At 36.1% G+C, this 17,592-nt stretch overlaps 1 protein-coding gene across 3 annotated transcripts in view; it reads right to left on the bottom strand.

Annotated features, from left to right (window-relative positions):
• Nucleotides 1-3,110: 3,110 nt before the first annotated feature.
• Nucleotides 3,111-17,592, bottom strand: part of MFSD14B (major facilitator superfamily domain containing 14B) — an 81,258-nt gene continuing 66,776 nt past the window's right edge. For 2 of the 3 annotated variants that reach the window (XM_007122292.4, XM_055087278.1), the window contains exons 6-12: nt 15,448-15,666; nt 13,693-13,806; nt 10,908-10,979; nt 9,126-9,238; nt 7,512-7,609; nt 5,611-5,753; nt 3,111-4,891 (exon numbers count right to left, since the gene is read on the bottom strand). In XM_007122292.4, the coding sequence (XP_007122354.2) occupies nt 4,640-4,891; nt 5,611-5,753; nt 7,512-7,609; nt 9,126-9,238; nt 10,908-10,979; nt 13,693-13,806; nt 15,448-15,666 (1,011 nt within the window). In that variant the 3' untranslated portion in view covers nt 3,111-4,639. The remainder of the gene's footprint in view (nt 4,892-5,610; nt 5,754-7,511; nt 7,610-9,125; nt 9,239-10,907; nt 10,980-13,692; nt 13,807-15,447; nt 15,667-17,592) is intronic. The other variant, XM_024117173.3, reaches the window with a different exon arrangement.

Genomic DNA, 17,592 nt, shown 5'->3' with positions numbered 1-17,592 from the left:
TGAGTTATTTGTAGTGAGGTGGATGGACCTAGTCTGTCATAGAGTGAAGTAAGTCAGAAAGAGAAAAACAAATACCATATGCTAACAGATATAAATGGAATCTAAAAAAAAAAAATTTTTCTGATGAACCTAGGGGCAGGACGAGAATAAAGACGCAGACGTAGAGAATGGACTTGAGGACACGGGGAGGAGGAAGGGTAAGCTGGGACGAAGTGAGAGAGTGGCATGGACTTATATACACTACCAAATGTAAAATAGCTAGTGGGAAGCAGCCGTATAGCACAGGGATATCAGCTCAGTGCTTTGTGTCCACCTAGAGGGGTTGGATAGGTACGGTGGGAGGGAGGGCGACGCAAGAGGGAGGAGATATGGGGGTATATGTATAGCTGATTCACTTTGTTATAAAGCAGAAACTAACACACCATTGTAAAGCAATTATACTCCAATAAACATGTTTAAAAAAAAAAAGGACAACCACTAATGGTGCGGGGCACTGGATAACTACATATAAAAGGATAAATTAGGACTTCTATCTCACACCATATACAAAAAATTTACCCAAAATGGATCAAATATCTAAATGTAGGAGATAAAACTATATAACTCTTAGAAGGGAAAAATAACTGTAAACTTTCATGACCTTGGATTAGTCAATGGTTTCTCAAATATGCCACCAAAAGCACAATTGACAAAAGAAAAAAATAAACTGGACTTTATCAAAATTTGTGCATGAGAGGACACTATCAAGAAAGTAAAAAGAAAAACCACAGAATGAGAGAAAATATTTATAAACAGTGTTATCTGATAAAAGTCTACATCCAGAATATATAAAGATCACTTACAACCCAACAACCAAAGATAATCCATTTTAAAAATGGGCAAAGGATTTGAATACACATTTCTGCAAAGAGAATATTCAAATGGCCAGCAAGCACATGAAAAGATTTTGGAGTTAGTACAGATGGCTAAACAATATTATGACTATACTAAAAAACACTGAATTGTACCTTTAAAATGGTTAAAATGGTAACTTTTAAGATGCGTGAAAAAAGAAAAAAAAAAAAGAAAACATGTGGTTAAATTCATTACCTTGGATTTGATAACAGATTCTTAGATATGACACCATACAAAACACCGAAAAGAAAAAAGCTAATAAATTGGACCTAATCAACACAAACTTTTGTGCATCAAAGGACACCATAAAGAAACAGAAAAGCCAACCCACAGAATGGGAGAAAATATTTGCAAATCATACATCTGATAAGAGTCTAGTGTCCAGAATATATAAAAAACTCTTACAACTCAACGAGAACAAACATCTTGATTCAAAAATAAGCAAAGGACTTGAATAGATATTTCTCCAAAGAAAAGATACAAATGGCAAATAAGCACACAAAAAGATGCTCAACATCATCATCAATCATTAGGGAAATGCAAATCAAAACCACAATGAGATACCACTCTAAACTCACTAGGATGTCTATAAACAACAACAAAATAGAAAATAACAAATGTTGGGAAGGATACAGAGAAACTGAAGCCCTCTTACATTACTGATGGGAATGTAAAATGTGCAGCTCTGTGTTGGTTGCTCAGATGGCTAGTCATAGTTACTACATGACCTAGCAACTCTACTCCCTGACATACACCTAGGAGGACATGTTCACACAAAAACTTGGACAAGAATGTTTATAGCAGCATTATTCAAAATAACCTAAAAGTGAAAACAATCCAAATGCCAACTGACATATGAGTGATACACTATTGATAACTGAATAAAGAAAATGTGGTATATGCCACACAATGGACTATTCAGCCTTAAAAAGGAATAAAAATTGACACATGCTACAACATGGATGAACCTTGAAAACATGCTATGTGAAAGAAGCCAGACACAAAAGGTCACATACTGTATGATTCCATTTATATGAAATGTCCAAAATAGGCAAATCTATAGACATAAAGTATATTACTGGTTTCCAGGGGGTGGGGATAGGGGGAATTGGTAGTGATTGCTAATGGGTATGGGGTTTCTCTTTTGGGATGATGGAAATGTTCTGGAATTAGATAGTGCTGATAGCTGTACAACCTTGTGAATAAACTAAAAACCACTGAATTGTATACTTTGGAATGGTTAAAATGGCTAATTTTATCTCAATTTAAAAAATCTACCTAATTTTAAAAAATGACATTTGTTATACTGGGTAAAGAAACTACAATTTTGATAAGCAATGGTAAAGAACAAAGACTCCATGAGAGCATCTTTTAAAAACTGTGGCAAAATATACCTGTTAATTTTATCTCAATTTTAAAAATCTACCTAATTTTAAAAAATGACATTTGTTATACTGGGTAAAGAAACTACAATTTTGATAAGCAGTGGTAAAGAACAAAGACTCCATGACAGCATATTTTAAAAATTGTGGCAAAATATACCTAACATAAAATGGATCATTTAAACCATTTTTAAGTAGTTCAGTGGCATTAAGTACATTTACATTGTTGTGCAACCATCCTCACCATCCATCTCCAGAACTTCTCCTGCAAAACTGAAACTCTACCCATTAAATAATAACTTCCCACTTCCCCTTCCCCCTAGTCCTGCAACCACTATTCTACTTTCTGTATGAATTTGACTAGATATTTCATATAAGTTGAACCATATAGTATTTGTCATCTTGTGACAGCCTTATTTCACTTAGCATAATATCTTCAAGGTTCATCCACATCGTAGCGTGTGTCAAAACTTCGTTCCTTTTAAAGGCCAAATAATATTCCATTTATGTATAATATATACCATATTTTCTTTATCCATTCATCCAACAATGGACACGGGTTGCTTCCACCTTTTGGTTACTGTGAATGATGCTGCTAATAAACATGGGTGTACAAGTATGTTTGTATCCCTACTTTTTTTAAAAATAAAAAATAGTTGTGATCTCTTTTTGAAGATCACTTTTTGAAGGGAGATTTTGAAATGAAACTTATTTTGAAAATACACATATCTTCTGCATTAGCTTACTGACTAAAAACTTATTTCAGTTGAAAGTCACCCAAAGGAGAACCCAAAGATCAATGGTACTGTTCGCTTTAAAGAAACACAAAAGACATAAAAGTATCCATTGCAAATTTATTATGCATTAGGAAGCTTAACTTAAAAACCAACAGCATAGTAAAAAGATATGTTATCTTTGTTCGCAGCAGAACAGGTTTCAAAATATATTTTCTTTTAAATGTATTCAGTCAGTACACAATCCTTTATAAAAGTTGTATATATTTTTTTCTGTCAATACCTTCATTACATTTATAAATACAAGATTTACATAGCACCCCATCAAAAAAAATTAAAACTCCTTATGAATATCTACATATATTTCATACCTATAAAACTTTCAAAGGAGTGCTATGTTAAAGATGGGCCCTAGTTAATGGTCCACTTACTGGTGCAGGAAAATACATATAATCTGTAAAGTATTCTTTGTCCATAAAACATCTCGAAAAATTAGCAAGACACTTATTGTGAAACTGAGCTTCTTAAACCATCATGTTTTAGAAAGGAATTTGCTGTGCATATTCCTATGAGATTCAAATGGCAGATACACAGATGAAAATAAAGACTGACTGAAAACAAATGCCTACATAGAGCAGTTAAGGCAGGGGTGTGATGAATGAGAAACACTGAAAAGTAAGACACAGGAGATGTGGGTGGGAGCAAATACAGTAAGAATGCATTACGTCAGTCTAAACTTGGATATAAACTCCACTGGTATCCAGTTACTAACTCTCATTCTCACTTAGGAATGTTTACACCGTTGAAAACTTTCTTACAAGCACCCTCCAATTTCTGTGTTGCCACCAGAATGGCTGATGTATGTTTTCCTTCTGTAAACTCACCTTGGATCTAACCAAAACATTAGGTCCAGGAATCTGAATTGCTAGTTCTTCATGATTTATATTTATTAAAAAATTTTCCTTCATCTGGTAAAGGTTATCACTAATCAATATTATTACTGTCCAGAGGTGTATATGCTGAATTTCATTCTAGCCAAGAATAGGAAGTAGAGAGAAGGAAAGGAGAGTTAGACTAGTTATTTGCTTGACCTTTGAACAAAGGCAATAGATCCCTGATACTGAGTGACTCTTGGAGTGGCCACTCATAAACACCTATGGGTTAAATGGGCACAGTTCAGAGAAACAGGAGGGAAGAAAATATGGGATTCTTTACCTCAAATTTTGCCAGAGAAGGCAGTTGTACTATAATCCTGTACCTTCTACTGAAAAGGACAGGGTCACTCTTACTCTGGAGTTATTAAAGGAAAGTCATCCTTTCTACCAGAGATGACTTTTTCTGAGTTTCAAAGTGTGGACTCCAGATAACTTTGAGAGTTGCATATTATTTGCAGAAAAGTATTTCAAACCTTAACTTGTTCTAACATATAAACAGAAAGAAAAAGAATGGTAGAAAAGGAACAGGAGGAGGAAGGGGAGGGAGACAAGGGATGGAGGTGGTTACTTCTCAAACTCGGCCTTGAAGGATGCCACTAGTATCTCCTCTCCAGCACCATGAAGTCTCCAGTGTAGTGTGGCTCCCCCATGGCTCTCAGAGATGGAGTCTACAGAATTCTCGTTTCTGTAGAGTTTATAGCTCAGTGCACTGATTCCCAGGCTCCTCGAAGGAAGAGAGCTCCCAGATGCTGCTGTCTTGCAGTAGTGGCTCAATGTCTTCATCACTGCCTCGTTCTGTTGTGTTGGTCAGGCTGCCGCTGATGCTGTTGCTATGTTTTTGAATTCCACTGCCTTTACTGTATTCAGGGATGAATAAGGCAACCAGAAAAGACATAAGAACTATACATGCCCCAAATAAAAATGGTGGGCCTGGGATGACAGCTCCCTGATGGGTGTGGGAAACAAATGAAGATGAAGAATTTCGTTAGTCTTTCCAATCAAAATTAGTCCTGGACGACCCCAAAAAAGCCCACCACTGAAAAGTGAGTTATTTTCTCATAAGCAAATGCTCATTAAGTGTCATAGCAAATTCTAACAGAGCCTGGTGTCTGGAATATGATGGAGGGCAACTAATCACTGCTTTGTGCACCACTTTCCAACAGCTTATCCAAACTTTCCAACAGCTTAACCAAACATGTAAACAACAGTTGTTTATCTCTAATCCTGCCCTGTGACCTGAGATCATGCACTATGTACATGAACAGTAATTCCAATTTTGTACAGAAATCTATATTACATATAGCTTGGACGGAGGGAAGTAATAGCAAATAAATAGAAAAAGCACTCTAGCTCAAATTCCAGCTGCAATTTTAGGTCATTTCATCTTTTATTTGGCCTGAGCTTCACCAGAGGACAGCATTCTAATCAGAGTAATTATACAGGTGAAAACAGAATCTGAACAAAGTTAAGACAAATCTTTTACATAAGATATTAAATCACTGAAATGATCCCTCCCTAGTCCCAGGAAGCAATGAACACAACACTTACTACTGTCAAATACAATAGTATTATAAAAATAAGAACACTTTCCAAATTTAAGGTCAGAAGATTTTGCTATAATCAGACACAATTGCTATTGTAAACCTAGACTTATTACCAAATTACCTGCAGGGCAGCATTGTTAGAATTCAATTCCAGTTCCAACTCAGTCAGTTCCACGTGGAACATGTAGAATATGAAGCCATACAGGGCTGGCCCCAGGCCATTACACAGTCCTCTTATTCCAGTTATGATACCCTGGGCAACTCCTAAGTCAGAAAAAAGAGAAGGGAGCCAGTCTTCTCAGATAAGCATCTCAAGATTGGAGACTTAACAGTACTTTCTTACTAATATGAAATACTGCTTCTGCTGGACTGAGTAGTCTGGGCTGTGGAAAGTAGATTTTAGGGAATTTACCCATCATATTTTCGTTCATTGCACAAATGTTTCCTTGGTTTTCTATGTCCTTTTAATGTTTTCCTCACTCAATGTCCTAAGATCTATAGGGTATGAAATGACAATGATGTTTCTAAAATCCTTTTGAGGCTGAATTCCCTAACAGCAGATCTTCCTATAATCAGGGAATAATAAAAAGTTTTAATATTCTCCATTTATAGGCAATTTATACTTTTCTGTGGATTGAGATTTTCCTTTTCTACTCATTTAATGGTGCTTTTACAATAAAAATCTGCCTTTGCCTCTTGTATCCCTGCCCATGTGTGAGTCCATAGAGGTCCTGATGCTGTGTGCTCCCAGAACCTTCAGACAGATTCTGTTCCTCATAGTGACCTAAATACTCCAGGTCCATCTCCCTGTACACCTCTACTGAAAAACCCAAGTGCTAATTTCTAGATATCTCTGGTATCTAATGTGGCAGGTAAAAAATTAGCTTGAATCATGAGATAAATGTTTCTGTAAATCAAAAATGGTCAAATATAATTCAACGTAATACAGTGTGTTCTAATAAGTTTATATGCTGACATTTAGAAACACCTGTATTAATACATGTAAGCATAAAAAAAGCCAAAGAAAATTCATGCCCTGAGAGATAGGATAGTGTCTCTTAGATGCCAAGGCAATGCCCATCCTTCACAGATAGCTCATGCCTTTACTTCAAGCACAACATCTCCCCAAGGATGCACAGTCAGCTAAGTTAACATAACCAGGGTAACACAAAGAATTTGTGGTCTTCAAATGATACTGCTATATTTAAAATAGATAACCAACAAGGACCTACTGTAAAAAAAAAAAAATTAAAAAAATAAAAGTAGATATGAATAAGATGGCTAATTTCTGATGTGGAAAAATAGGTGCAATGAATAAACTATCTTTTCCAATCTAGTTTTTTATTGAAACTTTAAAAATATCTCTAAGGCATTAAAAATTCTTTTCTTCTAAAATTCACTACTTCCTGAATACAGTCAGGTAAGCCATTAAGTGATGGAGAAAGAAAAGGATTAATTTTGGCAGTAGGAACTGCTTGATAGGGAAGCCAAAGGCACAAGAAGGATGAAGTAAGAGTCTAGACAGAGTGCTACTCTACATAGTCATCTTAATTTTTTCTCTCACTCTGCATCCAATTATCAAGAACTACTCAGATTAATTTTTCTTTATCCACTCAAAGAATCATTTCCTAAACTGAGTAATGGACTTTGAGTGATTCCAAATTAAAGAAATTTCAGTGATTAAATAAAGAACTCATTGTTTTACTAACTAGTCTGTTAAAATATGATTAAAGTGTAGTAAATTCTAACGGTGACAAATAAAAGAGGAGTCAAAACTGAAAAGAGAAAATGGATAGTTGTCTTAGTATTCTGACCTGCTGAGTCCAGATTTCAAAAATATGATCAAAGATCAAAGTAGGAAGGAAAACAGAATTTTCCTATTTGCCAAAGTAAATAGGTATGATTGTTGAGCAGGGACCACATGGCTGTAACCTCTTGCTTTGTTGATGTGAAGAGAGGCTCAGAGTTGCTCATGCTTATGGCAGGTACGTCTCCGTTGAAGGAGGAAAACAGTGACCTCACCTTGCTGATCTGACTCTGCATTCCGAGAGACGAGGGCACTGACTGCTGGAAATGTGATGCTGGACATGGCGGCCACGGTCCCTGCTGCCCACATCATCCTGCAATGACAGGACAGGCTGCGGTCAGGGAGCAGTCCAGCCCCAATGAGCTTGCTGTTCAGAGTACAATCAATGGCAAAAGCACAAAATGCTTTCTGTTTTCTTGTGTTAAGTTGCACTTATTTTTTTCCTCTTTAAAAATGGATTTTTTTTTTAACCTAGAAGGTTATGCATCTGTTAATACTGATCACTTCATGGGCCGGGAAAGTTTCATTTCTTTATTTTTACCTCTGTCAAATCTGTTCTTCTTCCTAGTTTCCCTATTACCGTATTTAGATGCAAACTCAGTGAAATGCAAAAGGATTTCTTGTTTCTATAAATGTCACATTTTCCCTAACAATTTTCCACTTTTTTCTTTGTACTTCTCAAAGGCTCACCTCCATACTGTCTTTGAGCTGCTCAGTTTTCTACCCCTCAATAAAGTGTTGTGTGCCACTGACAGAAAAAGTTGGTGGCACACAACACTTCAGAGACCTGAAGTTCAGGATGACATCCTGCAGACTTCCAAGTGTGCTTCCTTTAGACCTTTGTTTTTTTCTCAATGAAAGGGACCTACATGTGTGTCAGTATTAGGCGTTGAGTGTGAGCAAAGTGAAGCCCCAACTGGGCTTAAAACCTGCTTGGCCAGACTCTCTTGGGGATGACATGCATGTCCTTACTTAAAAGGAAAAACCCTTTATGTCGACAGAATCTTTCTAAGGTAGCATGAGTTTGACTGAATCAGCTACTGAACCAAAGTTCATGGGACTGAAATTAAGATTTCCAAGAACAAAAAGAATCAACCACTGACCACCTAAAGCATTTCGAGTTCTTCTAAATTGTGTCATCCATTTATGACTGCAAAATGGGGACCAATTCAAATATCTAAAACGGAGATATGAACTCTAGTATTTGGTAGCCAGGCACATAGGGAAACTTGCGACACAAGAAAATAGCACTCAAAATTCTTTTTATTTCTTCTTATTCCACAAGGCTTAATGTGAACTTCCTTCCGCTTAATGTGAACTTCCTTCCTCTTAATGGGAATCTAATACATTAGGAGTAATAACTGATCAGGACACACAAGATTCTGGAGGAGATCTCAGTGTTCATCTAACTCATATGCTTTGTATTATAAAGGTTATGTCACTGTCCAAAGTCACTGAGCTAATGATAGTAGTAAATCCCACCATAATCAGTCATTTTTCCTTGTCTTCTTGTTTTGTTTTTGCCTATAATGTGTTGTCTCCAAAAATTGACAAATGTGTTTAAAAATTAGGCATAAAACTTTTTTATGGAGGGTCGGAGGAAGTAGCAACTCACTGAAAGCCTACTGAGGTGAAGGCAATCTATCCAAATAATCCTAAATTACCAGCTCTACTCTTCCCCAAATTAAGTCTAAACAGTTTTTGAAATGTTGACTACACTATGCCAGTAAAATAACTCCTGCTTCCTTCACATCACACTCAACTAATTAGAGCTCCTCTAAAAGATACATCTATCTATTAGTTCATGAGAATCCATGGGAGAGGCTTACCATGCCTGAGATCCAAAACCGTACCAGGCTAACTGGAACATCTGAAAACCCAAACCAAGGAGAACGGTGTTCTTATTCCCTAATGATCTCATCAAGATGGTAAGAAAGACCGTCTGCAAAGCAAAGGGGATAATCCTGAGTAATCATATGAACACAAACACAAGATTTGATGCAAGTTCTATGGGGAAGCCCATTAATGGTGACCAAGAATCTCAAAATGGCAGATCACCTGACCTAAGACCTTGGAGGCCGTGCAGTACTGATGTAGCTCTTAAGGGGTGAAACTCCAGGGCCTTCCCAGACTAACCTGGGCTCAGGGCCTTTGGCCTCCTCCCCAGAAACCTGTTTATCTGGTGCTTATCACTTCCCAAAAGGTCATCACAGCTGTTCAACAGTTACTGTGATTGAGAAGAAAATGTCTCTGTCTCTTTGGAGAAATGCCAATAATTTAACCACCAGTGAATAGCAACCCCCTGACAAACATTTACAGAATATGTGGGATTTTGGTGGGGGTTAACAGTTTCACAAAGTCGGACAGATACAAATGTGATTTTAACAAATATATACTCTGCTAAAAAATTAGATGAGATAGCCTGAAAAGGCATAGGATAAAAGATGAATCTAGGCTAACTGACTAACCAGAGTTAATATAAAAAACAAGCCAAAATCATAAGCAACTTGAAAGTTTAACATAATTTACATTTGTTGATACAGTTAAAAAAAAATAAAAGGCCCCCGGTTTGATGCATTCCTATGAGCCTTGTCAATTTTAATATTTGGGCAAAGCAGTTTTGCAGCCTTCTCATTTCTCTTTGAGAGAGTTATCACAGAAGAGTGCTCCACCTGGCCTACCATGCTTTAAAGCAGCATATAGCTGGTCCAGGGATATAGCCTCATAACAGTCCCATATGATACAGTAAATGCACCTAAGCATATCAATGAATTAATTTAAAGCACATATGCCCTGCTTTTTTTGGTCCTATAATAGATGGGGAAACGTTTAATAAATACTCTTTACTCATTACATATATCTTAATGTACTGACTTACCACATTTCTTCAGTCCTGGGGATAGCAAGGATTGTAATAGTTACAAAATTTCATTTCTGCTTTTCACCTTCATTACTTTTCAATATTAAAATAATACTGAAACATTTTTCTGGTTAATTTTGCAATACTGGAGTTAGATTGTGGTTGGTGGTTGTAAAAGCAAACTTTTATTTGCTAAATTGACCCATTAGAGGTAACAACACATCCTCTACAAAGTACTGAAAAGTTGTGTTAAATTCCTCCTAAATCATAACCTTAAGGTTCTATTAAAAATGGAATAACTCGGGCTTCCCTGGTGGCGCAGTGGTTGAGGGTCTGCCTGCCAATGCAGGGGACACGGGTTCGGGCCCAGGTCCGGGAAGATTCCACATGCCGTGGAGCGGCTGGGCCTGCGAGCCATGGGTGCTGAGCCTGCGTGTCTGGAGCCTGTGCTCCGCAACGGGAGAGGCCACAACAGTGAGAGGCCCGCGTACTGAAAAAAAAAAAAAACAAAAAAAAAAACCAAAAAAACACAGCAAAATGAATAACTCTATGGTCTGTATCCATGTCAGTTTACTGGGTTTGATATTGTACCATAGGACACAAGATGTTACCATGGCAGAGGAGGAGGGGAACTGAGGTAGTGGTGCAGGAGATCTCCATGAATATTTCTTTGCAGCTTCCTATGAATCTACAGTAACTTCAGATTAAAAACATTAAAAAAAAAAAAAAAGATGGGTAAAATAACACTCACCTGAGCCACAATAGACAGAATTCCTACCATAGCTATGAATGCTGCAATTTTAACAGATCCAAAACCTATGACCTGTGGAAATGAAAACACTTTGTAATACATATTATTAAAAATAAGGAGTTATGCTCCATTAAAGCCATAGAATAAAATAGTTGAGGAAAGTTCATAAAACCTTGACAATGGCAAATTAGGCAGTGCTCAAAGTTGAACCTATTTAACCAATAATTTATATCTAAATCTGTCATAAGAAATCATTATAAGCGGCACAACTTAATTTAACAAATATTAAACATTAAGATAATATTTTCTATTGTAGGCCTACCTATTTTTTTCATATCCACCCCCATCCACAACCCACCAAGAGACAAACATAACATTATCAAGCATTGGAGAGAACATGAAGAAAATGATTCGATTTTTGATGCTGCCAACACAGAGTATGCTCACTGGCAAAGTCAGTGGCTCTCAACTTTGGATGCACATTAAAATCAAGTGGGCAACAGAGAAGGGGAGAAGAGAAGAAGGGAGAGGGGAGAAATGAGATGCTGGAATCCACTTGAGACCAATTAAATCAGACTCTCTGGGCCCAGACACAGGTATGTTTTAAAAAGCTTCCATGGTGATTCTAATTCTAATGAGCAGCCAAAGTTAGCTAGTAATGATTTCTAAGCCTCTTAATCTTAAGAGCAGCTCTGAAATGCCTACTAAAACTTTTAACTTTTAAATATCAAGTTTTCATTTGCCCTATCTATTGAAACTTTACGAAATTCAGAAAAAAACTTTAAAAATTATTGTATACAATCTTCACATTTCATAAATGACTGTCTTGCTTCAAGTTACACAACTAGCTAATAAAGAGTTAGAACTAGAACCTCGGGTTCCCAAACCAGTGCTGCTGACATTAACAATATCCTATTACTCTCTAATCAAATGCAATTTTTAAAAATTGGCATCTATTTCTCAGTCTAATTTGTAAATATATATATATTTAATTGAAGTATTGTTGATTTACAATGCATCAGTTTCTGCTGTACAGCAAAGTGACTCAGTTTTACATAATATACATTCTCTTTTATATTCTTTTCCATTACGATTTATCCCAGGACACTGAATATATAGTTCCTTGTGCTATACAGTAGGACCCTGTTGTCCATACATTCTATATTTAATAGTTTGCATCTATGAACCCCAAACTCCCAGTCCATCCCTCCCCACAACCCCCGTAAATATATTTTTTAAAACAGCTTTATTGAGACAGAATTAAAATACCATACAATTCACCCATTACAAGTGTACAATTCAATGGTTTTAGTTTTATATTCACAGAGTTGGGAAATTAACACCATGATCAATTTTAAAAGCTTTCATCACTCCTCAAACAAACATGGTACTCCATTAGGATTCCCATTCCCCCAGCATACTCTACCACCTAGCCAGTAATCTACTTTCTATCTCTATGGATTTATTTATTCTGAGCATTTCATACAAATGGAATCATACTATATATGGTCTGGCTTCTTTCATTTATAATAATGTTTTCAAAGTTCACCATGTTGTAGTGTGTATCAGTGCTTCACTGCTTTTTATTGCCAAATAATAACATTCCATTGTATAGATATTTCACATTTGTTGATCCATTTCATCAGTTAATAGGCATATGGGTTGTTTCTACTTTTTGGCTACTATGAATAATAATTTGTGTAAGAGTTTTTGTATAGGTATGTGTTTTCAATTCTCTTGGCTATATACCTAGAAATAGATTTGCTGGGAACTCTATGTTGAACACTTTGAGAAGGAGACATGTTTTTTCACTTTCTTCCTTGGACTTTCCCATTTTTCCTACATTATTTTCTACATTAAATGCAAATTTAATGTAATTTAATGTATGCATATATAATTTTCTACATTAACCACACTATCTCACCACTCTTCCCTCTAAATCTCCAGCATCCACCCACCATAATGAGCGAAACAAAAATAAAACTGCTTGAAACAAGTTTTACTTAAACGTGCCACCATATAAAATATTATAGTCTCATACTCTCAAGAAAACTATGAGAATGGAGAATTTAACAAATTTTATTTTAAAATATCTCTAAAAATAGAGGAATTTATCTTAGGAGGAGGCTTGCTCTGACAAAGTGGAGTAAACCATTAGGAGGAGGACTTCCAGTGAAATCAGTAAAAGACCAAGACAGGATTGCAATGGAAGGCAACTCAGGTCTTAGCAATCGCAGAGACCTAAAACAACAGTTGGAAAAGGGAACTTTTTTTTTTAATTGCCGTAAGTCAATTGCCTTTTGGGGAGGACGAAGTAAAGTGTAAATTTTTAAAGAGAAAAATCAGAAGGGAGAAAAGATTATTTTGGTTATTGTTTGTGAGCCACCTTGAAGTCTATAGTGGTGTTGAGCTATGGCCTACTACAGATGGCTAAGCAAGCTGGCTGTGATCAGACCCAGGGGTCAGGGCACTTCTGAAATAAACTTTACCTCTCTGTGAAATTTAATGGGTATTATTAAAGATTTAATAAATTCTGTTTCTACTAATTCTCTTTCTGTATAACTCTCAAAGAAATTTTTTCCACAGTAAACATTTTATTGTATTTTAAAAATTATTGCACTAAAGGTCTCCTGACTACTAATTATATGTCAGCACCTACATTTATAACTAGAAGCAAGTTAACACATTTTTTTTCTCTACAGTGTTTTCCCACAAAATACCTCTAGCCAGATCCCAATCTCTGATTTTCCTCATGTTCAAAAGCTACTAGGCACTCACTACTCACCTGCCTGAGATAGAGGAAAAAACTTGAATACTGTCCAGCCTCAGGAAGGTATGAAAGAAAAACGGTGATGCAGATTAGTAAGACGGTAGAATCTTTTCCAACCTTCTTCAGTGACTAGGAATAAGCAGAAACAGACACATATAAAAAGCAAGTAGATACTGATGTCACTGATATTCTGGGATATTGGCTGCACTGTTTTGATCTATTAAGATGGATAACAAAAGATGAATGGATTATAAAAGGAACTGAGCCTTAACATTAAATCTATCACCATCTCTTTAAGGAGGTTACAAGTCCTAATTTCAGAGGTATGTTTCAAATATTACAGCTTTCTCTCTTTGTTAACAATACTGGTTCACATCCTGAAACAGACCCTGAACATCCTATGAACAGACCCTGAAAAAACATTGCTCCAGAACCTTTTAAGAAAATCTCATCTCTCATTCATTCATAATACAACTCCTTTAAAGCCATAAACAGTACAGTGTTTTCATTACACATAAATTTACTCTATTCTTTAAAATGTTAGTATTAAATTTGCCTTTAAAATTGGTAGACAAATAAGTATGCTCCAGCCATGGGGTCAGTGATGACAAAATTCTCTGACCAGTAACAACTTTTTGAATGTTACAATCTTGTCCAAAATCCTATACTCCTCTTTACACAGGACGTTTGAGTAGACCAAGAGGTGCACCAAAAGTTGTCCACAGAGCGTAGAGTTTTGCAGTGCATTCTAGGTCATCATAACTGTCACCTTCATATAATTAAAAGCAAAAGTAGCTCATGTCTATTGGGACCTTGCTATATACCAGACACTAGACTGGTTAATTTATATACATTCACTGCAATCCTCACAACAGCCCTGAAAAGTAAGCCACAACAGTTCCACTTCATAGAGGAATTTCTCTGTGTAGCTTGACCAGTACATGACAAGGTGGGAGGTCTGACTGGCTCTACTCCTGGTTTCCTTCTCTCCACACCTATTTCTTGATATCTGACATTACAGCACAAACAGAATGAGCAGGGTCCCCATGTCATACAAGGAGGCAGCTTTTTAGAAAAAAATTTCTCATGAGTTAATTTTCTTATATGTATTTTTCCTAAAAGGTAAACTTAAGGGAAAAAAGCAAATATCAAATCTCTGGTTATTTTTTTCCGCACATATTTTCTTCAAGAACAATTTCAAACCACAGAAGGTGGGGAGAGAAGATTCTTCTTCTCAGTACTTTTTCTAGTTGTTAATGGGATTTCCCCATGACAAAAGAGAAAACAAAGACTCCATTCAATCTGCAAAAGACAAGTTAAAAGCCTCTGTTTAACGTGGGTTTATATTAACAACTTAAGATAATAACTACTTTAGTCGGTCCAAATGCATTTAACCTTTTTCAATTTAAGTGAATCGAAACAACCATTTCAAATGGCCACTTTCATTTATTTTGTTAAAAGAAGGATGAAAACAACTAAGCAAAAAGAAAAAAAACATTCCTTCCCATGTCTTCATCAGGGATAAACTGGACATTTCTTGTCTCTTCCCATAGAATAACCACATGCTTGACTTAAGAAGTAGCAATTCTATATATTCCTTGGTGTACAGTCTACCTCAGTTCCTTACTTGCAAATACATTTTTTTTTTTTTTACTGGAGAAAAAAATAGATCAACAACTGCTAGGATGCTTGAGGCTGCAGGAATGTTCTTTTATTTGCATGGCTTAGAACGATATTTAGGAAAGTAAATGTTTTCATGTTTTTATTTACCGCAAAAGGGTCTGCTTGTTTCCAAGAAATCTGAGCTCCCCAGGAAAGAGGTCTCATTTTCTCTGGCAAAGATTCTGGAACAGCCAATAAGATGAAGCAGATGTCCAGAAGAGCCACCACTGTGGCCACCAGCACAACAAGGCTGTCTCCATAACTGGCGGACAGGTATGCTCCAATGGCTGGGCTGCTGACCAGACTGGCTGCAAATGTGGCTGAGACCTATGGAAAAAGCACACTCTCACCCAGGGTCCCATCTGCTGCAGGTACACACCTATATTCCTGTTCTCATCCAGGTTCCCACAGGTACATACCTAAAGCCATCCATCCCTGGCTTTAAAAAGACAAAAGGATTGTGTTGCACACAACTTTTAAGAATGAAAAAGAATGAAAGTAATTTTGTTTTAAGGACTTGTTTACAAGCTATTAACTAACTGAAGTTATTCTAGAAAGCTACAAGAATACAAAATAATGATTTGTTAGAAATAAAAATTGTAAAACCTTCCCCATAAATAAAATAAACATGTTTTAATCTTCTTTATTTGGGGAATGGGGATGTAGAGAGAAAGGTATGAAAAAAATTTCTGCAGGGCTGATGATAAAATCTACAAATTACTCAGAGACTAGGCTTGATTTCATCTTCCAAAAACATGTACTGTTTCACCATTTCATTAGCACTGAGAGGGGGGAAAATCTCTGGTAATCTTAGAAAAAGTTATAACAACAAACAAAAAATCCAAAAAGATTTGTTGAGGGAGACGTCAAAGCTTTTTAAATGGAGAAATCCCCAGGCTAGGGACTTTTGTCATGCTGTCACCCCCAACCTCCACCTAATACCAGAGACCAGAGTCAACTGATCACCCTTGCAACTTGAATCCACGTGAAGTTTCTTCACACTGCTTTCCTACAAGCACGTAGAAGGCTCCCTTTATTTTGAAATGTAATCTGAATGTTCAGAAGCTTAAATGGGCAGTCTCCAAATTATAACCAGACTGAGTGTCAAAAGCACATTTATAATAAGTTGGTTATTTAAACTTCTAATGGATTTTAATAGAAACTACAGAAATCATTATCTATGATTGAAATTATGACTCCTGGTTGGCCAATAACATTTTTTCTTCATCCATCACCCCCCAACTGAATGTGAAAATACAACGTATTGGAAATTAGTATTATACTAAAAATATTATAAAAGCCAAAAGTAAAATTCTGGGGAAAAAAGGGGGGTATAGAGAATTCTAATTTGGGGAACAGGAATTCCCTGGTTCAATATTTATTGAGCATCTACTATGTGCCAGATAAATAACAAGACAGAGCTCCTGCCCTTCAGGGTTTTTCATTTTATTTAAGAAGATCAAGGCAATCATGTAACTTTATATTATAAATTGCAATGACATGCAAACAGCTATAGGAGCACTGCTGCAGCATCCTCACAGGCTACGGAAGCACTGCTGCAGGGTCCTCAGGTGCTAATACTAACAACATCATACCTGCACAAAATGGGTCATTCATTCATTTATTCATAACAGTTTTCCACTACTTAATCCTCATCAAATTATTGTATGTAAATTGAGAAGATATTCTACAACTCAATGTACAAATAAAGAAACAATATATGTCTTAAGTTCACACAGATGAGCAAGAACTGGAAGCCATTTTCCAATTTCTCTAATCTTTCTCACTAAAATGCACAGTCAGACTTAGACCTAAATTTCAGCTAAAACTGCTTCTATAATTCCACAGCATTCCAAGTGTAAAGAATCTAAAGATCATGGAGTATACAGAAGAAAACAATCATTTATTTCGTTATTTGTCAAAGACATTTCTAATTCTACTATCATAATTCTATTGTAGCCAATTGGACATTTTCTAAGATAAAGATTGTTCAATAACTCAAGATTTGGTCATTAAGAACAATGGAATTAAATTATTATCTACATAACAATAATTTAATATATAAGAATACACGATACATCAGTTTTGAATAGAAAATGACTGCCTTCTACTAAGCTCCCTCACAAATTTGAAGGGGATACAGTAACTACTTCAGATATAAACAAGGGGGATAAAGAATGATTATGAGATTAATGCTCATTATCAATAAATGATGCACTCCAAACCATGGTAAACTTTTTTTTTTTTTTTTTT

Source organism: Physeter macrocephalus, chromosome 9, assembly GCF_002837175.3.
Source record: "Physeter macrocephalus isolate SW-GA chromosome 9, ASM283717v5, whole genome shotgun sequence".
Classification (NCBI taxonomy): Eukaryota; Metazoa; Chordata; class Mammalia; order Artiodactyla; family Physeteridae; genus Physeter; species Physeter macrocephalus.
The sequence above is the reverse complement of the archived record's forward strand: the minus strand, read 5'-3'. Positions and strand labels throughout refer to the sequence as shown.